Below are 27,828 nucleotides of genomic sequence, written 5' to 3'. Positions count from 1 at the left end.
TACCTGGCGGAATACCTCAACTTTGTCTTTCACTAATGTCAAACGTGACAACAAAAATTCAAATTTTTAAGCTTTGAAAAAGCTAACTTCTTTAAAAGCGCGTTTACACTGGTGAAAAACGGTAGACAGTATGTTTTCAGAATGTAGACCATCACCACCAATTTCCTTATAATCTGTTATTTACACAATAGGTATTTACATGCAGTTAACAATTAAACATCTACAAAATTTCTACTGTTTTCATACCATTGTGATTAGAATATTGTCAAACTGCTATTGCAGCTTTAACATGAAAGCTACATATATACACTACATTTAAGCAGCATACAGCGTTATATTCATACAAAAGTACAGTTTATTGTCACAAATAATAATAAAAATCAACATTTAGACCTATTGATAGAACAGTCAGAAGGAAAAAGCATGTCTAAAAAGACTGGTTTTGTGAGCCGTGTTCTAATTCTTTCCAGTGTAGCTGTTAATCACTGCATTGGTTGCTGGGCAATCTCCGCAGTAATTCCTTCACAAAGTCAAAATCTGTAAGACTATGACTTGAGGGTAGAATAAAAGGGTGTATAAACTATAAAGTGGAAATGTCTCATTTTTCTACACATTTAAAACATAAGGAAATAGAGTATGAAATGATCATTAAAAAAAAGGTAATGCAATAGCCTTTCTTTAAGCCTGCTGTTTAACATAGTTGCAGTGTCTGATCAGATTGTGAAACACTGTACACCAGCTTTCAGAGTCTGCCCAGAATCCATCTTTGCCTCCCTTTCCATAGCACTGTCAACTGCCCATAGTGTCATTCACATCAGTTAGAAATGCTAACAGCTACAGCGAAACTATGAGAGCGGGTGATTTCACAGCAGTTCAAGGGACTAAGACGCCAAGTTGGTGTGTGTTGCGAGAGCACGAAGTCCAGAGGACTGGCAAAGAGTGAATGTGTAGATACAGGGGCCAAAAACAAAGTAGACAAAATCATAATGATACAGAGTTTAGGGGAAGCAGAGTCAGTTAAGACAGCAGGGCAGGGAAAGGGGGACATAGAAATACAAGTAGATACAGGACTCCACTTCCTGCAGAACGTCGATTTGTTTGCTAAGGTCACAGCAGGCTCACAGGAAGTAGTCGGCCACTGGCTTTTTGGAGGGAATGCCTCGTGTTTCCTGTGGAGCAGCTTCAAAAATGATGAACTCTTTCTGGAGGTGCTCATCCAATTCCAAGATGGCTGCCACATTACCACACCTGAGCAAATAGAGAAGATGTCCTAAATAAGCTACCGCATTCAGAATAACCACCTGTACAAATTTAAAAATAACATTTCCTAGCAATTCAGAACAAAATGTGTTTTCTGAAGTTCCAGAGTCAGCAGTTGAGACACTGGTCCATGAAACTAAACCAGAGTAATAGCCTGTCATGAGAGCAAGTAAAATGTGTCAATATTGATGGTTAATTAGGATCTACTTCATTCACACACCTATAGCAATAGTTGGGAGCAGACCACACAGTGAGCACGGTTTCATTGAAGTGCCACTTGTAGCCCTCCATGACGAGTTGATGGGCTCTGCAGATCATATCGATGTCATTGGCAGCATTGAACTGGGCCACAACGTCACTGCCGAAGAGGTAGCCAGCTCCCCTTGGACTAACACCCCATCCTGTGGTATCTACCATTACAAACACAGAGAATTGTTTATCAAATCAGGCTTAAGCCGACAATAAAATGTCAAATGCTCATTCAGTCTGATTGATCCAAGCCTTAAACAGCTGTAGTGTTCCACTACCATGATCTAGTACCATTTTATTAGAAAACAACTGAAGACTTCTTCACTGGAATGTAATTTACATTCAAAATCCTATCCTTGAAAGAAGTAAATGGCTGTGGTGTTACTATGGGGAAGAGGAAGCCAGTAAATTTCTGTAGCAAATTGATGGCCTTTTTAATCATTGTTTCCAGCCACTTTGCTGTAATCTCACAAGGGTGCTGACAGATTAACCTGCAACCTAAACACAAAATGAATAAATAGAAGAAAACACCCCACACTAATGAATGAGTATTGGCTACCTTCAGGGTCAGACCATAACAGATCACACATGGGCCCGTCGTGTGGCACCTCCTGCTTCCTATCAATAGTCCTGATCTGGTCAAGCGTCTGTATGGAGGGGGAGAGGCCACCGTGGACGCAGAAAATCTTTGAAGGGAAATCACACATACACAAATACACAGAGTCAAAAGACCGCATAACTTATCATTGTCCGCTCTGATATCTGGCCCATTTTTGAACAGATGGAGCATATAAACACACATGTATGAACTGAACAATCTTACAATTATAACCTACACTAATTATGAGGTTTATTAAACTTTAGCAGAGCAACTGACCTTGCCGTCGATGATGGCAGAAAGAGACAGGTAGTCGAAGATCTCAGTGCAGTACCTCCACACGGTGACTGAGCCGTATTTCCTCAGACACTCATCATAGAAGCCATACACTTGTGTGATTTGCCTAGATTCATGGTTCCCCCTAATCAGTGTGATTCTGTCTGGGTAACGCACCTAAAATTAGAGGTGAGCAAACTTTAAAGTGGAACATGCACTCAACAATGCAAAATGAATACATTTTTGTGTGGGCTAAAAAACGCACAAAATATTTCTAGTTCACCAACAGCCTTCATTACAAGAATACTGTTTGCTAATCTTTCCCATACAAAAGGAGCCCACCCTTTGTATGCATGCCACTGAGCTGAGAGAGCTGAAGTCCTACTCTTTCTATTACAGCCTGGTCACAGCTTATGTAAGACTCAAGTTGACAAGTTAATGCATTCCTAATGAACACAAAGTTGATCACAACTACTTCCAGGGATCAACAACTCATGTGTAAGGGTCATAAAAGTGACCAAGTAAACAGTTTGTATATGATAAATGTAGAAATACTGTTTGTGTAATAAATGTGTGCTTTAAATATATTTCTCTAGGAAAATCAAGAATAGAGTACAAGTACAGTGACTATGTACCTTAAGAGCAAGAAGCAACAGGAAGGTCTCCACACTGTAGAAACCTCTGTCCACAAAGTCTCCCATGAAGAGGTAGTTTGTTTCAGGCACGTCACCACCCACCTTTGAAAACAAAAAAACACTACAACTACTACCCCAAACACTAGTACTATTGTTTGTAGACTAAGCAAGCACAAAAATTACTTTGGAAACCCTCCAAACATAGAAATCTGACTTGGTACACAAGACTACCAGTAATGTCAATACCTTCTGGTATATAAATGCAGAACAACACATTAAGGTCAGAATGGCACTTGAGTGTAAACTCAAAACTCACTCTGAAAAGCTCCTTCAGGTCATAAAACTGTCCATGGATATCGCCGCACACCTATAAGAGAAATGCATGTCAAGCTTCAACACATATGCGACGCTGGAATCATTCCTTATTCTGTCTGTGCTGAGTACAGTTCCAGAGTGGTGTGTGTGGAAGTCTAGACTATGTTCCAGATTGATGTGGTTTGACGGGTTGAATTCTAGAGTGATTCAGTATATAGTTTTGCAGAACCTCAACCTATAGCCAGTCTCTGTGCCCAGTGCTGTAGATCATCACACATACTGTGATCCTGAAAGGGCTTGTATGCCTTTAATGGTGTTGTCTACTTATTTTTTGCCGTTTTCTATGTTTAATTTGTATGTAGCCTACAGTAGAAAATCATTTTAAAGGGCAGGGAATGAAAATGTGTTTGGGCATAGCTGTTATGTAGGCCTACTGTTAAGGCCTGTATGATATCTAGACAGATAAACCTGACCAATCCTGAGGCAAATTGAGAGACTTGAAATGAAAATGTATAAAAGATAAAAGCAGTTTAAAGTGATGGGAAATTAACTAAATGTTTATATGGGAAATATTAACAGGGAAGTATAAACAAAAATAGATGACTCAAGGGATAGATCTAAAATGACTTCATGTTTTACATTAATTGGTAGCTGTGACTAAGAGTCTACAAAGTAGACTAATATTGTTGCACACTGTGCCTCAGTAAGTTTACAACATTAACAGGCTTTTAGGGACAGGGGCACTGTTCTCGGCAGTAAAACCACTCAAATTCCACATCTCCTTTATCTGCCACTCAAAGTCCAGCTGCAATCAGCTGTGAATTTTTTGGTCTAGCACAGCAGCAGTATGACAAATCTTTGACTAGTCAGTGTTAGTTCTGCCTCTAGTCAGACGAAAGTCTTATAGTTAGGTCATTAATGTGCTGGACCAGCTGCAGCTGGTGAATGTAGCCAACCAGTTCTGCACAAAAACACATTTCCATTTTAAAACATGGGCTAAATACTAAAAACCATGTGAGTGGATTTGTTTTTGCTTCCCAGCAAATATTAGTTAAATGATATTTCATACAATAATATTGATTCAGATGATATAATTTCACAACACTTAGATATCACAACCCTAACCCTAGATTGTAAAAAACATAGCATTATGACTCAGTATTGGTACCAGTGAACAACCAACATTATTGGCACAGCTATATTAATATAACCCAAAGGGCAGTTGTTCACTGTATACAGCATTTACCAGGCCCACCTTCCCAAAAGTGGTGTTAAAACCTTAAATCTCATCTAAACAAACCCAATGACAAACATTACTTACTGTAACTGGTGAGTCCACTCTCTGCACGTTACTCTCCTCCACAAGAATCTCTCTAGAACACAAATAAGAACCACTAATCAAGACGGATTCAAATGGGTCACTACCATCCTTACTGAATACAGAACTCCAACGCTGAACAAAGTTCAGAGACCATTCCCAGCCATTAACTCAACTTTGCCAAGGGCCTTTTAAATGCTCGCTTGTTAACCATGCAAGAACACTGTGGGTTAGGTGTTTATTACCTGGCTTTGGCACACAATGCTTTGACCTCATTCTCCTTGATGAGCTCACACCTCCTTAGCTGGTCGATCTGTCGGTCCAGATCACTGATGTCACCCATGATAAATTTCAGAAAAGAGGTCCGACCTAAGCCTGTTACTACTGGCACAGTCTCTCTCAGTGCTTCACACACACACACTCATGCACACACACACACCACACACTCACACAGACTAACTGGAGAAGCAGCTGGGATGGCAGGGCGACTGCACGTAAAGACACCTGTCAAACAGAAAAAAAACAACGCTGAGCTACTTCGTTATGGGATACATGTAATCTTAATTGTATAAGAACATCGCAGGGTACTGACTGGTAATATAATACTGACAGTATATTTATAAGAAACAACACTGTTACAAAAACAAACCGGCACGTAACGTAAAAACGTCAATAAAAGTGTTAGTGTACACTATAACAAGGCACAAGTCGGAATTCGGCTTCAAAGACGCCCCCAGATTGAAGAATTTAATACAGCCAGCCAACTAATAGCTACTCACTGAGGAGAATCCAAGACATTTTTAACTGCGGGTCGTCTTTAAAAGAAAGCGACTGAACGATTTTTAAGCACATACAAACAAAAAACACCATTTTGTCAAGTTATCTGATTGAGCAGATCTATACAGGAGAACTTTACACAGAGATAAAGCGACCGAGTGCTTTTCAACCCGCTCTTGGTTCTTGGTGGTCTGGCAAAACAATCTAGCTACCCAGGCAGATAACTCGACCCCGTAAAACTCGTATAAATATGATCCCAACACACTCACCGAGTGAAAAGCACAACGGAAAGACTGTGTGAACCGGGGCTCTCGCCGGTTCTAGCGGGTTTCGTTAGAGAGCTAGCCAGCTAATCCCACCAACTCCACTCCAGCTAGCGGAACCACTCTCACCCAGACGCCAAGCAGGAAAATGGCAAGTTTCAACTCATTTTTTTGTTTGTTCTAAACCCAAAAAGGAGTCGTGTAATTAGACATAACGGAAAACACACCGATCACGCCAAATATCAAGGCTGTTAACGAGGCTAGTTAGCCTGCCGTGCGCCGCGCTAGCGCGTTACCAACGTGACGGGGAGGGGGGGGTGACGGGGAAGGGGGGGGGGGTTGAATTAGCTAGAAAGCTACATAACTTTTCCGAAGTCGTGTGGATTCGGATTATTACTAACCGCACAATATCTCAATTAATATGTGTGCCTTTGGGCAAATATTTCGACTAATACTAACCCTATCCGCGTAGCTATGCGGTTAACTGGCGAACAATAACGCCGATGATGGTTGGACAGGTAGCCGCCTAGCCAGTGTGATATTAGCTTAGCGCTTAGCTCAAGGGCCTCTGCGTTTTGGATGGCAGTAACACACAAACCTTAAGCTAGTTGTCGGCACCGAACTCGGCACAATTACAATAAAACCCACGAAAATAACTAAAGTCGTTTACCTGAAGCACTCGAGTCGAAAAAGAAAACCCAAATTATGAAGCCGGACTAACTTAAGATTCGTTTTCCTTTCACCCGGCTCGTCGTTGTGTTCCTCCAACACCATGGACCGGGGCTTAGCGCCTCCCTTTGACTCATCACCCGACACTCGCACGGACTGCTACCATTCCTGAGAGTGCAAGTACCGAACGGAGACGCTTCCGCCGCCTGAAGGCCGACATAATAACAGTCCCATTTATTGGAGAAAATCGTCCATATTTTTTTTTATCAGCACATGTATTTATTTACATAAATTAATATTAATGACAATTTAACACATTCATTGTAGCAGATGAAAAAAGAAAATTGTAGAAAGTAGAAAAAATGATAGAAATAGAATTTCTCTTTGGGGCAAATCCCTTCATTCTTTTTCATTCTTGTTCTTTTTTAGTTTATTCTTCAGTTCCAGCATCATCTGTTGGTTGCCCATCCTACAAATGTGAAGACATGTACAAGAGAACAAAAAAAATCATTTGTGGAGAAAAGGTGTGTATTTGGTCTGGTTTTAAACAGTGATGTACAACCTGAGCACTTTGTTCATGCAAATTATAAATAGGGAGAGTAATGCAACATTGGCTGTACCCAGGGTGTCTTGCCGGTGTTGACTTTGGTTTGTCATGCAGTTTATCTTGCTTTGCATAACACTCTGCTGGATCTGTGCCAAATTTCTGCAGGGTAGCAAGATAGTGCTGATAAACCATAACTGAACAAGTACTTGTAATTCAGGGGTGTGTTATTGTTATATATTCATGCAGTTCAGTCACTGTTTGTATACATGCCATACATTTTTTATATGAAACATTTAGTGGTTCAGTCATTTGTTGTCCTGTACCTGTGACGTCACACACTGTGCCTCCTCCCCATGCTTCATCTTTCTGCCAGCTTCAGTTTGTCTCAGTGCAGGAAGACCAGAACCAAGACCTGAATGACAATGACAGGCACACAGCTGACACAACGACAATTACTTAAAGCTACAAACGACCGATATTCTCAACTAGAATATCAACTAGACTTTATTGGTCCTGAAGGAAATTAGGGTCTCTCAGTAGCATGTAAGTGCGATGGATATATATATATATACAGTAGAAAGATGCACACAGTATAAAATATAGAAAATGCAATAGAAAGTATAATAGAAAAAAAGTAATAAGTGGAACGATATCCGAGCAGCCAGATGTATACACAGATGAACTAGACAATGGATATATTTTTAGGTATATACACCATCCATACAGACTATGGATTTAAGATTAAGATACTAAGATACTAAGTAGTCATTAAATATAAATGCTACAATGGTAAAGTGGCACAGTACAATAATACAGTAAGGTATATAAAGTGACGGTATTACCAAAAATACAGACAAGAGTGACTGATGACACAGTTAAAATGAAAAATACGCACATATTTAAAATCTACTATAATAATCCTTTGATTCATTAAAGTTTTCCTTCACATTTCATTTTCTAGCTTACCAGGCAGTTTGAATCCAAGTACTCCTTTGCCTGGTGATACCCCTTCTGTTGGACTCTTTCTCAGAGGCCTGGGCCCTGGAGGACAAGGGGGAGTCAGTGGCTCTACTGATGTCATGTTTATGAGTGTTCGAGGGTCTTTAGGTGGTCGAATCAGGGGGTTTTTCACAGCTATTTTTGATTTCTGTGCTGTGAAATCCAACGTTGAGACCTTTAACAGCAAGAACAGACAATTTTAAATTCAACATAATTTTCCAAAAATAATCAGGAATTGTTCCATATAAGGTCATCATAAACATTTCACCTGTGCAAATAGAAGATCTGTCACTGCCCAGTCCTTTGACTCAGATGGTTCCTCCTTCTCCTCTCCTCTTTCTATTTTTTCAAACCCTCTCTTCAGTCCAGGTCGGTTTCTTTTTTGAAAGTTCTCATTATTGTCATCAACTTTGTCTTCATGATCTTTTTTGTCAAGAAGTGTTGTGTCCGATACAGATGCTTGTTTATGGGGCATATTGCTTTTTCCTTCTTCAGTAAGCTGTACATTAAGTTCTATCTCACAACTTGTATACTGAGCCATTTTTTCCACTTCAAACTGCCTACAAGCCTCACTTCCAGTATCCACAGTTTCTCCTTGTAAATCTTTCATATACTCCTCTATGTCATTTAGTAATTCAATCATCTCACATTCTGTTTCTGTTATCCTATCATCTGGAGATTCTATTTGTCTGGATAAGTCACTCTGCATCTCTATAGATTCCTTTGTCAGGCCACTCATTACTTCCTCCAATACTTCCATGGCCTTTATTTCATATGGTAATCCAGATGTCGTTTCCATGGTGCTATCTTCTTCCAGGTCTTTCTGTGAATTCCTCCACATTTCCAGGGTTTTTAGTGGTGATTCCCAGTCTGGCAGGTCTAAAGTCTCAGAAGATCCATGCTTTGACCCATAGGATTCAGTTTTACTAGATTTATCTTGTGCCATGCACTCACTATAATTTTGTTCATCTCTTAATATGTTCAGAGTCTTGGACATATCATGCAAAACTGGAGCCTGCGCCTTAGCTGATGTTTCAGATGTGGCCTCTGTGGTTGCTATAAATGATTCACTTTCTGTTTTTGAAGTGTCAGTTTCGAATTCAGCTTGTTGACCTTTTTCTTCGGTTGTGACAGGCTTGCATGCATCTGCTACTTCATTGTGTTTAACAAGCAGTAATTTCTGTTCTATAGACACAGTCTTTGTTTCAACAATCAGCTCAGTTGTTGAACCAACACTCATTTCAACGGAGCACTGTGTTTTATCCAGTTCCTGCAGTGAAGGGCTTAACATTTCATCAGTAGACTTAATTGCAGTTTCATCTGGTTGCCCTACAAAATTACACTCCGGCCCCCTTAGGTCTTTTAACATTTCAGAAAATGGTGCTTCAAGTAGCCCACTTTCATTTATTTTTCCATTAGCTGGTTCTTCTTTTCCAGGGTCTTGCTCAAGTGAGCATTGGTATACAGTTTCCTGTATAGTCTCTTCTCGATCTGTGAAGTGCTCATGTAAGATTGTCTCTACCATTGCTGATTTCATTACATCCTCTGATGAAACTTCTGCTTTGGTGTCCTGTTTACATTTTGACTTAAGATCTTCAGTTTGGTTTTGGTGTCCAGCTTCCACCTCTGTTGTTGCAATGACGGACTCAATGCTTTGAATAATCCCCACTTCTAATCTTTGTGAACCACTAATACAGTCTGTGTCCTCTAGCTGCATCACTTCTGTTTTTAGGGTTGTCTCTGATAGGTTTGTTACTTCTATATCTTCTTTGAGTTGTTTTAATTGAACTGTTTCCATTGTATTAGTATCGAGACCCGAAGTAATGTCTGCAAATGTCTGCAATGTCGCTTTTTTTAGTCCCATATTGCTGCAGGGTTCCGTTTCCTTTGTGTTTATGTCTGCATTTTCCATCTGTGCTGCCCCAAACTCCATTAGTTCACATGCCACCTCAATTTTGTTGTCATTATGTTCAGTTTCAGCTTCATGTTTCTTTGACCCATAGACTTCCTGTTTGTCAAATATTTCAGTACCTGTAAATTTGCATAGCTGTTGAGCTACAGAGGCTGTGAGGTCTTTGACTTGTCCAAGCTTTATTTTTCCCATGGTTGCTTGTTCTGTTTCCATATTGGTGATGGCTTGACTTTCTGCCTTATTTGTACTCACTTCCTCCTTGTATATTACTTCTTTATTTGTGGGAGTATTTAAAAGGTTTCCAGTGTCACTTTTTGGATGGATTAGCAAGGATAAATCCTCATCTTCCATTTGTGATTTGTGATTCTTGTCTTCATTATTAGATTTTTCTACATTTTTATACTGATTATTAGCATAATCTATTGCATTTTCCACTGAGGCTTCGTTGGTGTATTCTTTATCTCCTTTATGACACCCGTTTACCTGTTCATGTTCAAAACCTTGATCAACATCCTCACCGTCTGTTCTTTCTATTCCACCTACAACACACTCCCTCATGTAATCAGATATTTCCTTTTCTGAATTTCCTCTCTGTTCCGGATTGTTCCCAAGCACATTAGCATCTACACCTGGGTTCTCGCCTCCAGAACCCTCACATTCTTGGCACTCTGTGTTTACATTAGTGATCACAGATGGACTAACTTCATGGTCTTGTTTCACCAAATCTGTGCTCAATATTATTTTGGCCTCGTGATTAATATTCACGTTGTAGTCCAGAGTTTCATTACACCTCAGCTCCTCTACTCTTCTCTCTGCGTTCTCTGAACTTCGGTCTTCAGTGCTCCTTGCAGTACTACTGCAGGTGTGTTTGCTTGTGCCACTATCTTCATCATGGTCACCATCACCACCAGCATGCCCTTTCATGCTGACCTCCCACTGGGCAGCAGCGGTACGCACTCTTACCCCAGAATGCTGTAAACCTGCCACCTCTCTCATCTTCCTTTCATGTTGGTTCCATGTTTTTGTCTCACTTCTTTCTATTTCCTCTTCCTTTTCTTTTAACTCTCTGTAGCTCTTGTTGATTGTCCCGATCACAGGCTCTCTCTCAGAGTGTGTGTTTGGATTCGGTTCATTTGTGACTTCTGGTCTGAGATATCTTCCCACAGCCCCTGTAAGGTAACCCTGTGTAAGCACAACGTTGAAACAAATTGGTCAGTATGTAAAAGTAATTGTTATAGAATGTGGTCTTACTTCAGTGTGAGCAAGAGAAAGAACTGATTAAAAATGTAATGTAGCATTTATGTTGAAAAACACATAAAATGTATAATATTCAGGAATCATTTTTCAAAAGGATAATCTACTCTGCATTGGTTTTCAGGTACAATTCCCATGATAAAATGGACACGCACAGAACAGGAAGGTGGTGTCTGTATATTTACAGTGCTCTTTGGCTCAGCCTCTGTGGAACACTGCAACAGGAGATGCCATCATCTTAGAAAAGTGTGCCAAACCCTCTTCATAGGATTTTTCACATGACATGAGTGTCATGCATTAATATTTTATAATACAACAGCAAAATGATATTCTTCAATGCCTTATTTAGATTAGAATAGACCTGTTAGCAGTTGTAACCAGCAGTTACAGAAATGTGTTTCCAAGCTGAGTCAGAGACATTCTGACAGGACTGATATTATTAGCAGTAGTATAAGACTATAGATAGCTCTGGGAGTTATATACAGGCTGCTAAAATGAAAAACATTTTTTTTCTAGCTTTACCTCACCATGAAGACCAGGAACCAGGAGTACCACTCCTGCTGTACAGATCTTTAACCATATGCTACATGAAAACCTCTCAACAACAATGTTGGGAAACAATTGACTGGCCGGTGTAAGTTTTCATGGTTTTCTAGTTATCTCACTGAAACCACAGACATCCGATTGTCCAGAGTAATGAAAAAGGCAGTGTAATTTGTTACAATTACCAAATAACGGAAGCACTTATGAAAATGGTCATAGCCTAAATAAATGAAAGCTGTACCCCTAAATATGTGCTTCCCAGTCAAGTTTACCATTAATCTATCCTTGATCTGATTCCGTGAGATAGCGTAAGCACTTAATATGTAGGGCCGATATACACAGTCTGAAAATATTTGATAGCCTATATAAATAGTAGGAAACACATACAAACTGCAAACACATATGTGCACTCACCCAAACAGTCCACACAGTTCGCCCAATACGCGTCAATGAACTTTCGGATTCTTCCATCGCTGATTAAGTTCAAAATCAACGTGCAGGTTAGATACCGCACTGCGAACTGTTCAAAGGGTAGAGTAAACTACTAATTAAGCTCAATAGCGTGTAGTTTCAAGTCAAATACGTAAAAATATCGAGTATATAAGTAGAAGTAAAGTAGCCGTTTATGCGTTCACCGTCGATGAACTGGTCAAATTTGCGCAGGTTGTAGTTCTCCAGTTCCTGATCGTGACACATCACATTGGGTATTTTTAAAGGAACAAGTAGAACGGTCAGTGGTTTGAAGACGCACCCACTGGAGAGTAGAGGACGAGTGTTTGTGGCTTAAAAAACGTAGACACCTACAAGACCTGTTGCTTCCGACCACGTACCACTTTGTTGAGCTCTTTTCTAAAAACAAAGTTATTGCACCACGGAGCTGCATGTGATCTATTTCCCGTAACGTTATTATTATTGTTATGAAATGTAAAAATGTGAATCGTTTGGACAGAGAAACATAGTGTGTGACGTTTTGTAAATTGTACACATTCTCTCTGACAAAGACAAGTATATATATTTTATATATTAAATATATTTTAATCAACAATGCACATGTTTCTAATTCTGGTGAAGTAAGGGTGTTAGCAGGGCTCTCAAGTCTCACGCATTGAGCGTGTGACACACGCATTTGACCGTCTTCACACGCTCACACGCCACACTTCCGATTTCATACGGCGAGAAAAAAAAATCTAGTTTATTTACCTCCGATCCATATCTATGTCGCCCTCCACTGGCGATCGATCGCGATATACAAACCCAAATATATGAACTTAATGTGTCTAGTTCAATTTTATTAAAATGAATTGTGTGAACTATATTGTGTTGCATCTGTAAGTGGAACACTTTTGGCTGGCTAAATCAATCATTTGCCCTTAACTTCATCAAACATGAATTTCACACGTACAGACAGAAGGTTAGAATGGCCACAGCAGATCATGACCAAGGAAGATCACACAGCATCTGCAGAGTGATCAGGTGATCTGTAATCTGAGGCATAATGCGATTTTCATGCTTTGCAATATAGATGTATTTATAGACACACATAAAGCTGATATTTTGAATGTCATTAATTTCACATCTGGAGTGCTTCCACTATTTGACATTACTGTACAGATACCCAGGACTACACATACCAAAAAGGGAGAAGCATAAAACAGTGACACAAATGCCAGTGGATGCCTTCAGCATGTTCTTACATGCTCCTGTCTTGTAGGTGCTTATTTGAAGCATATAATATGTTATAACATTCAAGATTTAAACCAACAACCTTCCAGGGGTTTCCGATGCATTTACTCCCTTTCCTTTGTAAGACAAGTGAAATTAATCACATTTTATTGACAATGAAATGAAACTGATTAATGCTGACATCCTCTCTGTTTTGGATAAGTGATGTAAGTTTTAGGTAACATTTTTATATAAATAAACAATAGCCAATGAATGATGTTAGGACTGTACCTCGTCCCCAGGCTCTGTAAGAAAATGAAAAACCATGAATTATACAGGGACATGCTGAAAATATAGATAGAAAATATATAAATAGAAAGCATGGTTAATTTGTAGACCATAATATATGCAGAAATATGTTGACAATATGTGTGAAAGTGATGCATCATATTAGGAGATTGTGTATTGGTGTATTGGTGTGCTTGTTACCTGTCCAGGTGCGGTAAATGGGCAGACTCAGGGCGGGATGGGCAATCTCCACGGCAACTCTCAGACGCTCTTTTCCCCCACGCCTCCCGTTTTTCTTCTTGCTCACTGTGTTTATATAGGAAGGCTGAAGCTCCTCTACAGGACCAGTTCTGGGCTCACACATGGTGTCTGAGGGCTGTGACGTGTTCCCTGCAGCCCATCTTATGTCCTTTTCCCATCTGTTTTCACTGCTGCTGGTGGTTCTGTCCACAGCTTCATTTTCTAATACAGGAAGCTGAGAACCTGGGATAGAAAACAAAGCTTTTGTTTTTTTTTCTTTTCCACTACATTGTACTATGAAACACGATCTGTTATTAAATATTCCCTGATATAATAATAAATAACATAATACATTGCTCATGTGTAAGCTGCTGCTAACATTTGAGAAAAAAAAAATGGCCCTCTGTTACTAATACTTGGAGTATTGTTTACAGACCACGTTGTCACTGTCAAACACTGTCAATTATTAAGAGTTATTTATTTATTATTCTCATTGCTTACTTACAGTGCAGAGGTTTATTTCTGTCAGGCTCACTTCCTGGTTCAGGAGATATTGCCACAGCACAGATGCTTAGCAGCCCTTTCTGGCCTTCTCCACCAGCCTGCTCCATCTCTCTGGAGACAAGCAGAGAAAGGGTGGTGCTCCCGGCAGCCCACAGCAGCTTGGGGTGTGGCACCCCTCCTGATAGGTACAAGGAGAACACGCCCACACCGTCATCCCTCCAGTCCACGCACAGGGAGAGGGGAACCAAAGGAGCCACTGCATGGTAAGAGGATGAAAGGAAAAAATATTTAGCTGTTTATTATTCATTATCAGAATGTTTATTGATTTCATTTTTTTATTATTTTCCAAACATAATACATACATGCCATGCAGTGAAGTATATATGTATCTTTGTATCACATGCAATAGTTACATAAATCACCACTACTTTTTCTATTTCTATCTTTTGCGGCCATATGACACAATGAGATTGTAAGACTGTAGTACCGAAGTGTGTGTTCCTCCACACTCTCTCCAGGGGCTCCAGGACAGAGCAGTGCTCCACCTTACACACAACCTCCTCAGCTTTCTCCACATCTTTTACCACAGCTGTAGCCTTGAACATCCTCGGGGAGGTCTGAAGTGGCCCCCACACTTCTCCCGCCCCTATGACCACATCCTCCCCTCCGCTTTCGTTTTTGCCTCTTTTCAGCCACTTGACTGTGATGTCCGGTGGGTAAAATCCCGTGATCTCACAGACTAAGTTCAGTGGCTGCTGCAGGGTGGCTGAAGGGGAGACAGTGCCCATGATTTCAGATACGATGGGCTTCTTTATGAATCCTAGGAAGATGGTAAAGCATTATTAATAAATCTTTCATTCACATACATTTTATTTCAGTATTAAATGTCAGTCAGTGCTTCTCTGCGCCTATTTACATGCAATCTAACACTTATCTTGCAGATCATGTTTTACTTCCTGCCCTGCAGCTTCAACACTGTCTTGTCTTCTTACCTACGGTCTTTCGCGTCACAGGCTGTTTCAGTGACATGTGATGGACAGTGACCCACACAGTGGTCTTCCCCCTCTCCAGCTCAACCATGGGCAGCCTGCACTGGCTCATAGCTGAGAAGAAGCCCTGGGCATCAGGCCGTGGGGCAGACAGGGCTAGGGGGGCGGCCAGGGGGCTCAGCTCACCCCCCTCACAGAACCAACGGAATGTGATGACGTCTGGGTGGAAGTGCGATGCCGATACAGTGAGTGTAACGATCCCTGGGGGGTGGAATTTTTATTACTGACCTGACAGTTAGTGCGTGTGCATGTCTGTTATACAGCCACATGTTGATTCAGTGGCTGTGCTGGTGAGTCTTATACCTGTTTCCTCATTTGGTTCTGAAAGCTGGATTTCAGAGACTTCAGGTGGAGCTAAAAAATACAAAATAAAGCAAAAATTTGAAAATTTTACTGTCAAAAGAATGAAAACAGGAAAATTAATAAGATATAAATATAGCAACTGGGGAATGCATCAAGAGCAGTTTTAAACTCAAGCCTTTGAGGGTCAAAATCCAGCATTATGGTGATTCAAACAAACCTGAGGGCTCTTGTAAACAAAGTAGAATTCTTGGGTTAGTGAGCTAACTTTTACAGTAACTCAGGCTCAATTGGATCATGACAGTGGCTCAATATCTCATCAACCACAACAGCACAATAAAACCTGTTAACCAACCAAAAAGGCAAGAAATCACATCAGGTGATTTAGCTTAAAGTAACATTGACTATTGATTTACAATAAGTCATGTTTTTTTTTCTAGTTGGCAAACTCAATTTGTTCACATTAAATTATTACACCTGAATTTTATATTGGAAGTATTTTGAAAAATCATGTTTATAGTTACACTACATAAATATACACCTACCACATGTTGCCTTTATTAATATTTCCCCCCCTAGTCTGGTGCAGTTTTTACAGTTTGGAAAATAAGTATTTAGTCAGTCACCAATTGTGCAAGTTCTCCCACTTAAAAAGATGAGAGGCCGGTAATTGACATCATAGGTAGACCTCAACTATGAGAAACAAAATGTGAAAAAATGTGAGAAAATCATTTTGTCTGACTTTTAAAGAATTTATTTGCAAATAATGGTGGAAAATAAGTATTTGGTCAATAACAAAAGTTCATCTCAATACTTTGTTGTATATCCTCTGTTGGCAATGACAGAGGTCAAACGTTTTCTGTAAGTCACACACTGTTGCTGGTATGTTGGCCCATTCCTCCATGCAGATCTCCTCTAGAGCAGTGATGTTTTGGGGCTGTCGGCAGGCAACACGGACTTTTAACTCCCTCCAAAGGTTTTCGATGGGGTTGAGATCGGGAGACTGGCTAGGCCACTCCAGGACTTTGAAATGTTTCTTACGAAGCCACTCCTTTGTTGCCTTGGCAGTGTGCTTGGGATCATTGTCATGCTGAAAGACCCAGCCACGTTTCATCTTCATTGCCCTTGCTGATGGAAGGAGGTTTGCACCCAAAATCTCACAATACATGGCCCCATTCATTCTTTCATGTACACGGACCAGTCATCCTGGTCCCTTTGCAGAGAAACAGCCCCAAAGCATGATGTTGCCACCCCCATGCTTGAAAGTTGGTATGGTGTTCTTTGGATGCAACTCAGCATTCACTGTCCTCCAAACACGACGAGTTGTGTTTTTACCAAATAGTTCTACTTTGGTTTCATCTGACCATATGACATTCTCCCAATACTCTTCTGGAACATCCAAATGCTCTCTAGCAAACTTCAGACGTGCCTGGCTTAAGCAGGGGGACACGTCTGGCACTGCAAGATCTGAGTCCCTGGCGTCGTAGTGTGTTGCTGATGGTAGCCTTTGTAACGTTGGTCCCAGCTTTCTGCAGGTCATTCACTAGATCCCCTCTTGTGGTTCTGGGATTTTTCCTCACCGTTCTTGTGATCATTTTGACCCCACGGGCTGAGACCTTGCGTGGAGCCCCAGATCGAGGGAGATTAGTAATGGTCTTGTAGGTCTTCCATTTTCTGATTATTGCTCCCACAGTAAATTTCTTCACACCAAGCTGCTTGCCTATTGCAGATTTAGTCTTCCCAGCCTGGTGCAGGTCTACAATTCGGTTTCTGGTGTCCTCCGACAGCTCTTTCGTCTTCACCATAGTGGAGTTTGGAGTGTGACTGAGGTTGTGGGCAGGTGTCTTTTATACTGTTAACGACTTCAAACAGGTGCCATTAATACAGGTAATGAGTGGGGGAAAGAGGAGCCTCTTAAAAAAGAAGTTACAGGTCTGTGACAGCCAGAAATCTTGCTTGTTTGTAGGTGACCAAATACTTATTTTCCACCATTATTTGCAAATAAATTCTTTAAAAGTCAGACAAAATGAATTTCTCAATTTTTTTTCACATTTTGTCTCTCATAGTTGAGGTCTACCTATGATGTCAATTACAGGCCTCTCTCATCTTTTTAAGTGGGAGAACTTGCACAATTGGTGACTGACTAAATACTTATTTTCCCCACTGTATACAAACTGCTCTTATTTAAATGTATTTTTAATTAAACGCAATTTTGTCAAAAGTCAAACAAAATGTATGGAATTATAAATTGAAGCATGATGTTGACATCCTATCAATAAATAGTAAACAGTAATACATGTAAATGTGTGGATGTGACCTGGTCTATTTGCTACTGAAACATTAACAAGCAAAAATAATGCTTAACTTAACTATTCCCAAGCCTCTTCTATGTTATTCATTAAACCTAAATTCAAAGGTTTGGTTAAGTGAAACCAAACAAGTTTGTGAAACTAAGTTAACAAAAGATTCCTTTGTGGTATAGCACTAAATAAACTCCGTAATAACCAGGTTTAGCACGTGTGCTAGAGCAGATGAGTCAGCAAGCCATATTTGCATGCCTTACCAAAAAAACTCTGGCCAAAAATGTTGTTGCCTTACCCAGTATGGTAAACTTATCAGACACCTTCTCCATCACAATATTGTCTTTGCCTTTGTAGGAGATTTGACATTTGAAAACTGCCCCCTTGTGGACAGACAAGTTTGGTGCAAATGTGACAGAGGAGAGGAGCTGTTTGGTGGGTCCAGAGGAGTGGAAGGGTTGCTGTGTGTACAGTTTGTAATATCCCGGAGCTGTGGCCTGCAGCAGAGGGCCCTTCTCTGACGCCACAGATGTACGAGAAATCCTGTGAGAGTGACCATGGCCTTTTGGATAAATAGGGTCATAGCGGTTTTCTTCTGCAAAAGAAGGGGGAGGGGTGATATCTGAATGTCTTGTCTCATGGCATACAGTAATTTATCTGCAGTATACTGTACATTGATAAAGCAACAGGCACTCCTAGAGCTCTGGACCCTGTATAATTGCCCTGTATAATGGTGCAGTCTGTTGTCCATCAGACTGAGTTTTAGAGTCAGTGTGTGTCACATTACTGTACTGCAGGGACTGTACACAATAGGAGGAATCTACAAATATATTTATATTAGTGCTGTCAATTCCAGGTGCCACGATTAAAAGTCCTCACCAGGATTTTGCTCAGGCTTCCTGGATTGTGTTGATTCCACTAATTTTACCTGGATTGCTAATTAGAAAATCTAGCAAGCTTGAGCAAAATCCTGGTGAGGACTTTTAATCGCGGCACCTGGAATTGACAGCACTAATTTATATACACTATTACATATTTCTTGAGGTGGATAGTAACACGGTACAGTTTCTCTGTTGCATTTAACTTTTTGAACAAATTGTTTTTTTAGTCATTTTTTACTTGTAGTTGGTACATTTGTTAGGCCAGTTTACTTGTATGTGTACTTTTACTACGGTATACTTTTACTTTTACTTACTCTTGTTTCTCCCATTACATTACAATTCATTTTTGTACTGTTGCTATAGTTGCTATAAATCATGTCTGTCAGGAGGTTAGTGAAATCCCTAAACATGCCAAAGCTTTGACACTCAGCTCCAGGGAAACGCCCACTCACACTTGCCTCCTGACACACCCTTCTCACCTCATCACCTGTTTATTAATTTTTTTGTTCAGCTGTTGTCTCAGAATTACAGGCCTGCTTAAGCCTCCAGTGCTGTGCATTGTCCTCACTGAGCCAAGGTAGCATTTGTTATCTCCTGCGCCACAGGGAAGGTGAGTATGCACCTGGTGTCCAGCTCCTCTTTGCTGCACACTGGAGTGTGAGACATTGTTATCCATGTCCCGCTGGAATGATTCTGCCTTGGTGGAGGCCTTAATTAGAGGAAGGTGGGGAGAGCTGCAGGTGGAACTCGTCTGCAAGCAGGAGGGGGTCACGTTCAATGACGTTGTTCACCTCGCCATAACTTATGATCATCTTCTGCAGGAGAAGCAGTGCTACAGGTTATCACCTCCATGCCATCATAACCAACCAATGGTACTGGTAGCAGCTGCCAAGGTGCTCATTCAGCTGGGTGGCACAAGGGTCCGCAATAGGGGGAACCAACCCGAGAGGAGAGATGTGAATGGCACAAATTTGGGATTTCACAAAGTTTGCTGCCTCATTTTTTCAGATGTTTATATGGTATAATTCCATTCCATTATTTTTTTTCTATTTTATTTACAAATACATATAGATCCTGGACCCAAAAATTTTGTTTTGTTCACCAAGCCAATTGCTTATCACTTTTGCCTTGTGACATGGTTCTCCATCAAATTGCTTCTGGACCATTGGAAGACGTTGCTCTTGGAAGATGTTTAGATACCATTTCTTATTCATGGCAGTGTCTTTAGGCAACATTTTGAACGAACCAACTCCCCTCGATAAGTAGCAACCACACACATGAATCATCTCAGGATGCTTCACTGTAACACAGGACTCATGGTAGCGCTCACCTTTTCATCTCCGGACAATCATTTTTTCAGATGTCCCAAACGTCTGAAGGGAGTTTCATCAGAGGAAATAACTTTACCCTAGTTCTCTGCAGTCCAATTCCTAAACTTCCTGCAGAATGCTGCTGCCCTTCTTGACACCAAGCCGTCCTCCAAAAGCTTTCGTCTCACTGTGCGTTCAGATGCACTCACACCTGCTCTCTGCCATTCCTGAGTAAGATCTGTATTGGTGTTGAGCAAGCTCTGCATCTTGTAGTTGCATCCTCTTTAGAAGAAGGTCCTGATTGCTTGACTTTCATGGATGCCCTGAAACCTGCTTTAGTGTATTGAACCCCTCTCCATGAAGTCCTTGATGTTTACATAAGTGGTTGATTGGAGTGCTATCTTACAAGCAGCAATGTCCTTTCCCGTGAAACCCTTATGATGCAATGCAATGATGACTATGCTTCTTTGGAGGTAACCATGGTTAACAGAAGAAAACCTAAAAGCACCACTACCCTTTAAAAGCAACAAGTCTGCTCTTCTAATTCATGTAATCATTCTTCACAATGTAGTCTTAACACAAAAAACTGAGGCATCAAACTTTGTGAAAACACAAGTTTGTGCCATTCTTTTGGCCACAACTATAGTTTAGTGTTCAAGTGGCTGCTCCCCTCTTGTTCATGGCCATTACTGACCTGCTCCGTGGGCAGACAACATGGCTACACTGGTCGGGAGAGACAGAGGCCACCTGTCTCTCAAAGCCGTGTTCGCCGGTGCCTGGTACTACAACAGCCTGATCACAACAAGCCTTTCAGCATGGAGTTGGTGCTGTCCCAGTGGGCATGTAATAAAGGCAAAGATTCTTTCCATTGCTTATGATACAGAGTGGAACTATGGAGATGGTGATTGAGAGTTCCTTGCAATGAAGCTTGCATTTAAGTTGTGGAGGCACTGGCTCAGGGGAGCTCAGCACACTTCATGGTGATCAGTGATCATAAGAACCTGGAGTACCTCCAAAACACCAAAGGTCTGAACTCCAGGCAGGCTTGTGGCCTCTTTTGTCACCCAGTTTGTTTCCCATATCATCTGTAGGCCGGGGGAGAAGAATATGAGGGTGAATGTGCTCTCTGGCCAGTTCAGTGCAGAGGCCCACTCAAACTTCACCTGCGCATGAAGACACCGTGCTCACTGACAGCAGGTAAGCCGCTCCCCCTGCGTACTCCACATCAGTCCTGGTCTCACCTTGCTGTCGACTTCATCGCCAATCTTCTTCTGTTGCCTCCTCGCCATGGACCATTTATTGAAGACAATGTGTTTGTGAAGAGTTATAGGAGAAGATTAAGTGCTGTCTTGTTGGCAAAAGGAGGTTGTACAAAGTACTAACACAAGGGGTGCCAATAATTGTGGCACACATGATTTCATTCAAAAGATTTTTTTCTTAATGTGTGATTTCTTTTCCTACCAAATAAAGGAACTTGAATCAAAGCTTAGATTTTTTTAGATGTCTATTTGTTTTGTGCTAGCACAAAAGGTTACACTGATTATACTTGTATACTGATATGTATATTAAGCCTGTGGAAAACCTGTACCCTCCAACCTTTGGTGAAAATCATACGCCTGTAGCAGACTGTCCATATTTGAACTAAAATGACAAGACTTATTTGTGAATAAGTAGTATATACTTACTGTAAAATTCACTAAATGAATGAGAGAAACATCCTTAAATCAGACTTGAATTAAGCATCAAAAGAACTATGAAATCCACGTATTTTAAGTTGTGGACAAAAAGATGTTGCCTAGTGGAATTAAGTGAGATTAAAAAGCTTTTTTTAAAGATGCTTTCTTACTTGAATAATAATTTAAATCATTTTTACTTCTACTTTATTATAGCATTATAGTAATTATTATTTTTTAATTAACAATATTTTTTCCATCCATCCATACATCCATCCGTCCATCCATCCATCGACCTGTATGTCTGGGTCCAAAATTGCTGTCAGTAGAGCTAAAGTTCAGTTATTCCCCAGTTGTAAAGAATTGTCCCAAAGAATGCCAGAAAGATGGTGTTGTGTGGTGGCATAGCATTTGCATACACCTGTGTAGGCTATATGTCTGCAGTAGGCTGGGGTTCCAGGGGTTACCTGTATAGGAGGTGTCTACTATAGGGATGTCATTCAGGAACCAGGTGGTTTGTACCCTGTCTGCTCTTCTGCCCTCTATGCTAATGGTGACTCTGCCTTTCTGCCCCACAACCACCCGCGGGGGCAAGATGATCGCTGATACGTTCAGGCTTTTCTGCTTCTCTACAAAAAGAAAGAAAAATATGGTTCAGTATTGGATAGCTTTTTTCTAAAAGAAAAAAAAATCAAATTAATGTAGCTTTGCATATTTTCACATCATCAGACATTACTGCAGCCTAGGCCAACAAATCTCAAGCTGAGAGACATGTCAGCAGGTACAAATGCTATAAGACAGCACAAAAGCAGTATTTGTCCTTAATGTGTGTGTGTGTGTGTGTGTGTGTGTGTGTGTGTGTGTGTTTTATGCTGTCTCTCACCATCCCTCCTCTTCCAAGAGAAGCCGAAGCAGAGAAGGAAGACGAGTATGAGTGAGATGATCATCATGGCCACGGAGGCTTTTGCTGACTTTGTTAGAACAATGTCCCGTACTAAGAAAGATGAAGAATGATCAGTACTGACAAACTCTTTGTGCGTGTACTGCTCCAGAAAGAGAGAAATAGGTATTTAAAAGTGTTTAAATCATTTCCACAAGGTCAGTACTGGACAGGTTATAAAATATGCTGTCAACATCTTACATGAACTGCGTCTTATGACCATTTTTTGAGAAGATACAGAGGGCAGGAAGTGGTATTGTTTTAGGCCACAAAGAGCAGGAAGTGGTGTTGTTTTAGGACTGTACCAAATGAGCTAGCAGCCAACAGGTCGATGGAACCAGAAACCGGCTGAGAAACACGGGGCTGCTGGGCAATGCAGTGCACCCAACCAGCACGCTCCCTCTCCTCCAGGCTGAGAGTATGGAAGTGCCGGGTTGTATACGTCCCATCACTGTTCAGCCGGGCCTGGGGAGCTTTGGCCATGGTGGTGCCTTGCTGCATCCACACCACGGACACGTTGGAGGGGTAGAAGCCATTGACATCACAGGCGAGAGTGAGGGGAGAGGAGTGAGAGACAGATGGTACAACAGACAGGGAGACCTTGGGGAGGACTGTAAAAGAGGGTGGGATTAGCCTTAGAATTTCTGCTTTTTATATTTTACAGAATATGACTTAAACATACTTCTGAACATATTTCAACTGAACAAACTACAGTTGATTGTTAGCTTTTGTTAATGCATTACCAGAACAGCTTATAAATGTAATCAAAATGTAATCTTTAATGGGAATGCAGACTCAGGAATAATGCTAAACGCTCACTGATGACCGTCATCTTGAACTCTTGTATGAGTGGTTCCTCCAGGGCTTCATGTTGCACCATGCAGCTTAAGCTGTTGTTCTGATCAGCAAGTTCAGGGACCAGCGTCACCCTGCTCACTGCCTCATACAGGCCATCTTGTGTCTGGTTTCCTTCGAACACCTGAGGGGCTTTGAAATTCTTGCCTGCTCGTGTCCATGAAAATGTGATCCAAGGAGGGCTAAAAGCTTTTGCCCAACACTCAACTACACTCTCTCGACCAAGCACCACTGCTGGAGAAGGTATGGACATAGTGGGGGGAGCTGAGAGAGAAGAAGTGGAATATTTAGAGGAACTTGGATTGAATTAATCCAAATGTATCTATTAGGAAATAACACTTGCATCCTACAGTAATACCTGTTTATTATGCATTTTTGCATGCTAAATCCAAATACATTTTTCAACATTTCTCTTGTCACCCATATTTTGTGTTCCAGTATACTAGATGTACATATGTCATGTACAATATGGAAAGTGTAGAAGTATTTTATACACTATACATTATAAATGTAATAATGGACTGGTTATTATGAAATGTGCATATGTTTAAAATACTTAAAAACCAAACATGATACAAACATTCTTAAAACAAATTCGAATCCACCATACAATGGACTGTAAGGTCCACCTGCTTTAGTTTGAGAAGTGAAAAAAGTTTTTGTTGCCCAGTGAAATTAATGGAAAATTATAACAGGATAAAAGCTGAAAAGAATAGTGCATATGCATTATGCTTCTATGTTATGTTTCCTTCATGAGCGTCTTATTGTTTCTATATTTGAAATCTCTCACATTGCACAGATGTAACTCACCCATGACAACCAGTGTGATATTGGTGGAATATTCAGTCCCATTGCAGTTGACGCTGCACTCATACACCCCCTGCTGGTGTGCAGTGGTATTTATTACTGTCAGGTCAAAAGACCCACCCACAATGTCCAAGGGGTTCATGTAAAATCCTCTTTCTACATGCTTTTTTGATGCAACCACCAACCCTTCAAAGGTCCAGGTGATATTAAGGTGATCGTCGGTCAGTGGTGTGGGAAGGCGGAAGGAACAGGGCAGGACGGTGGAGTGGTCGAGCGGCACGTAGACTGCAGCGGGACAGCCTGGGAGGACAACAGGGCCATCGAGAAGGAACAACAACAGATGATTAGACGTGCGCCATATGTATACTGAAAATGAAAAATCAGTTAAAGTTAAAAAATGGAAACTAAAGGAAACTAAACATTGTAATGACTGGTATAATGTTAAGCTGTTGTCAGCTTAACACATATTTTGATGTATCTATCAACTCCCTCTATTTGGTGTGGTTGTTGGGAATATTTTAAGGATTCCAAAGGAACAATGTGATCGGGAACTACTCATGCTTGGCTACAGTGAAAACCTTCTCACACCTTTAAATGAACATCCCTGCACAACTCTGTTGACATAAACCAATTTGTAGCATTCAGTGATCATGCATGTACCCAATATAAGGGCAAACATGAGGTAGTAACATGCAGTAATTAGATGTTTATGAATCTGTGTGATGTTAGTGTGTGAAAAATGATGTATGATGTAATGAGACAAAATGGTTTCAAATAATAAAAGGCCATCACAATCAGTACAAAAACTGTGTTGGCAAGTAAAGAATGTTTTCAAAGAGAACTAGATGGCAATGTTGGTTGCAGTCAGAGAAGTGAACAGGAGAGAAAGAGTATTACTGCATGGGAGTAGCTCCTATTTAAAGATCTTGTAAAAGCATATGAATGTGTGAGGGTAGAGGTTATCAAGGCTAGAGAAGGATTTAAAACATTCATAAATTCTCTTCTCGTTTCATATGTTCTATTGCAATTCTTGGTATATATATGTGGTCATGTAGGAAATATCACAGAAATTGTTTATGACTACCATATATTTACTTACTACTGAGTATTCTTCAGTACTATGGATATACTGATGGATTTATGAAAAAATATACACTTTACTGAAGGATACGTTTAAAGACGTATCAAAGAATTTTATGATTCAGTATGCAATGGAAGGGCATTTTCTTTATCTTGAGGTGTTTGTATACTTGGACTGCATGCTGGGAGCATTGTGATCAGATAATTGGCAGTCCTTAACTTTGACAAGCCTTATAATGGAGTAGTTTTTGCTGAAGGTTAGAAGTAAGAACTGAGGATAAATGAAAATGGAAGCTGGAAATTGGATTAATTTTCTCCAGATTTTCTCCAAAGACATATTAGTGTGTTCAGGTTTTTACATATTAGGTCCATATCCAGAGATCTTATCATGTAGGAAACATGAAGTCAAATCAGTAGATCTTAATACTGTGACGGGCAGGGAGAAATAAAATGGAAGCGAAGTCTCAGGGAAAAAGGATGGTTTAATGGAGAAAGTGTGCAAACCAAAAACCCGTGACTCGATCCAAATTAAGGATACAATGACCAGCAGTCAACTGGTACAAAGACGAGACATATATAGATAAACAAACGACCCTCTGGTGAGACGGATCGCGGGCCCCGCCCACCTGAGGGAACACAACACAACAATAACAAGAGAACTGCCGCTGTGGAGGGAGGCGACCAGTAGGGGGCCCGCCGTACCGTGACAAATACATGCTAATCCCCTGATTAGAACACAATGTATATCCAGCTTTGTGAAGATGAAAGAGCTGTTTTATAAGACACTGATAAGATAATCTATTCAAGGTACACATTGCATTATGCAGTACTCTTATTGAATTGTTGTTATTGCTCTTATTATTTCATTTTATTTTAATTATTGTATTAAAATACAATAATTATGGAAATATATATTTGTATATCTTTCATGATTTGTTATTATAAATATGTCATAATCTAACCATCTTGGTTGTAAAATATTTATTATCCTAGTTATTTATTAAGCTAATCAGAGATGTTGGAGAGATCAGAGAGGTGCACCCTGTGTTAGATGTGTGGCTATTCACTTTGCATTTATTTTGTTGCATAATTTAGTGAATGAAAACTCAAAAAAAAAAAAACTCAGGTGAAACGAGATTTTTTTCCCTTTTGATTAAACCTTTAGAGAACAAAGTTAAGTTAGAGAATAAGTTCAGCAACACTTTTAAAATTATAATAAACTGCTGATTAAATCAATATATTATCTGAACAGCAAACACTAACTGATCATTTGCAGACATATTAACTTCCTAGAAAGCAATATTTAGTAGACTAGTAACATGTCAAACTTTCTAGAAAAATGATCAAAACTTCACCTGTATTAGTAACATTATTTAATCTGTATTAGTGACATTACAGTAACAAAAACACAGATCTTCTGACCTCTGTCAACTCACAGTCATTTGAACATTCACTTCTACAGCACCACTGCTCTAAAGCAAGCAATGTTCTCATCCCTTTGTGTTAGATGAGAGGAAAGAAAGCACAGCTCAGGGAAAATCACATTAGTTTACAATCTCATACATGCAAAAATACAACTCGACAGGTAAACAGATAGACAGACATATAGAAAGACAAACTTTATTGACAGTTCAGTTAGTGTTGAACAGATGCCCTGTTGCATCTGACACTGAGATGAAGGTAAAGTCTTGACTTCAAAGAAACTAACAATCTCACAAAGAGAAAAATCCAGTGAGCCTAATGTTGCCTTACTGATCCCCACTTATTTTTAAATTTTATTTAGAAAGAAGGTCATTGCAATACAATACTCACCTAGTTTTATTGGGCCCAGTAGACACAAAAAGAACAGGACTTTAAACTTCATGGTCTTTAACAGATCTGAGTACACATGCCTTATCAGCACTTATGTTTTCTCTCTTTCTCTCAGATAGTGGCACATACTCTTATATTCATATGCGACTGTGGGCGGGTTCAAATAAGCAAAGAGTCAGGAACCTAAAATAGGGGCGAACATACTGTATATCTACCGATCACTTCCCTGGAGACACAAACAGAGGCAGAGAGATAGAAAAAGGTAGAATGAAAGGAAATAAGGGATTGAAGGAGGGAGAAGGAGGTGTCTGTTTTGGCACAATTAAGACAGTGGTCAATTAAAATTCAACATGGCACTTCTTCAGGGTGTAAGGCTGCTTTATATGCATGCTGTATAGTGACCCAGCTAAAATTGGCTTTCAATGGTAAACTCTGTGCAGACAGACCACATATACAGCCCTGACAGAAGAATAGTCACTGTATTTCCATTCCCAAGTGAGAAAGAGGAGAGT

General features: G+C 40.3%; 2 protein-coding genes across 4 annotated transcripts; both read right to left on the bottom strand.

Moving 5' to 3' along the window:
• Positions 1 to 322: 322 nt before the first annotated feature.
• Positions 323 to 6,518, bottom strand: ppp4cb (protein phosphatase 4, catalytic subunit b). Its single transcript, XM_077000736.1, has 9 exons — positions 6,362 to 6,518; positions 4,897 to 5,155; positions 4,655 to 4,706; positions 3,335 to 3,385; positions 3,019 to 3,120; positions 2,387 to 2,560; positions 2,069 to 2,195; positions 1,481 to 1,670; positions 323 to 1,248 (listed from the first exon to the last, which is right to left on the bottom strand). Exons 2-9 carry the CDS (start codon positions 4,992 to 4,994, stop codon positions 1,119 to 1,121), a joined length of 924 nt encoding a protein of 307 aa, XP_076856851.1. The 5' UTR covers positions 4,995 to 5,155; positions 6,362 to 6,518; the 3' UTR covers positions 323 to 1,118.
• LOC143510883 (uncharacterized) lies at positions 6,362 to 27,551 on the bottom strand. 3 transcript variants are annotated; one of them, XM_077000732.1, is made up of 15 exons: positions 27,317 to 27,551; positions 24,428 to 24,724; positions 23,582 to 23,881; positions 23,068 to 23,373; positions 22,706 to 22,816; positions 22,290 to 22,451; positions 18,257 to 18,553; positions 15,662 to 15,712; positions 15,302 to 15,559; positions 14,797 to 15,129; positions 14,311 to 14,565; positions 13,767 to 14,048; positions 13,569 to 13,582; positions 12,030 to 12,135; positions 10,807 to 11,000 (listed from the first exon to the last, which is right to left on the bottom strand). In XM_077000732.1, exons 1-15 carry the CDS (start codon positions 27,366 to 27,368, stop codon positions 10,948 to 10,950), a joined length of 2,877 nt encoding a protein of 958 aa, XP_076856847.1. In that variant the 5' UTR covers positions 27,369 to 27,551; the 3' UTR covers positions 10,807 to 10,947. The 3 variants fall into 3 exon arrangements, with proteins under 3 accessions (XP_076856846.1, XP_076856845.1, XP_076856847.1); XM_077000731.1 differs by lacking the exons at positions 14,311 to 14,565; positions 14,797 to 15,129; positions 15,302 to 15,559; ... (6 more) ...; positions 24,428 to 24,724; positions 27,317 to 27,551 and adding exons at positions 6,362 to 6,829; positions 6,981 to 7,066; positions 7,231 to 7,319; positions 7,874 to 8,081 and having other exon boundaries at positions 8,175 to 11,000; positions 13,767 to 13,860; XM_077000730.1 differs by lacking the exons at positions 13,569 to 13,582; positions 13,767 to 14,048; positions 14,311 to 14,565; ... (8 more) ...; positions 24,428 to 24,724; positions 27,317 to 27,551 and adding exons at positions 6,362 to 6,829; positions 6,981 to 7,066; positions 7,231 to 7,319; positions 7,874 to 8,081; positions 12,251 to 13,024 and having other exon boundaries at positions 8,175 to 11,000.
• Positions 27,552 to 27,828: the final 277 nt, after the last annotated feature.

This window comes from Brachyhypopomus gauderio, chromosome 3 (genome assembly GCF_052324685.1).
Source record: "Brachyhypopomus gauderio isolate BG-103 chromosome 3, BGAUD_0.2, whole genome shotgun sequence".
Classification (NCBI taxonomy): domain Eukaryota; kingdom Metazoa; phylum Chordata; class Actinopteri; order Gymnotiformes; family Hypopomidae; genus Brachyhypopomus; species Brachyhypopomus gauderio.
This window is presented reverse-complemented; position numbering and strand designations above follow the sequence as displayed.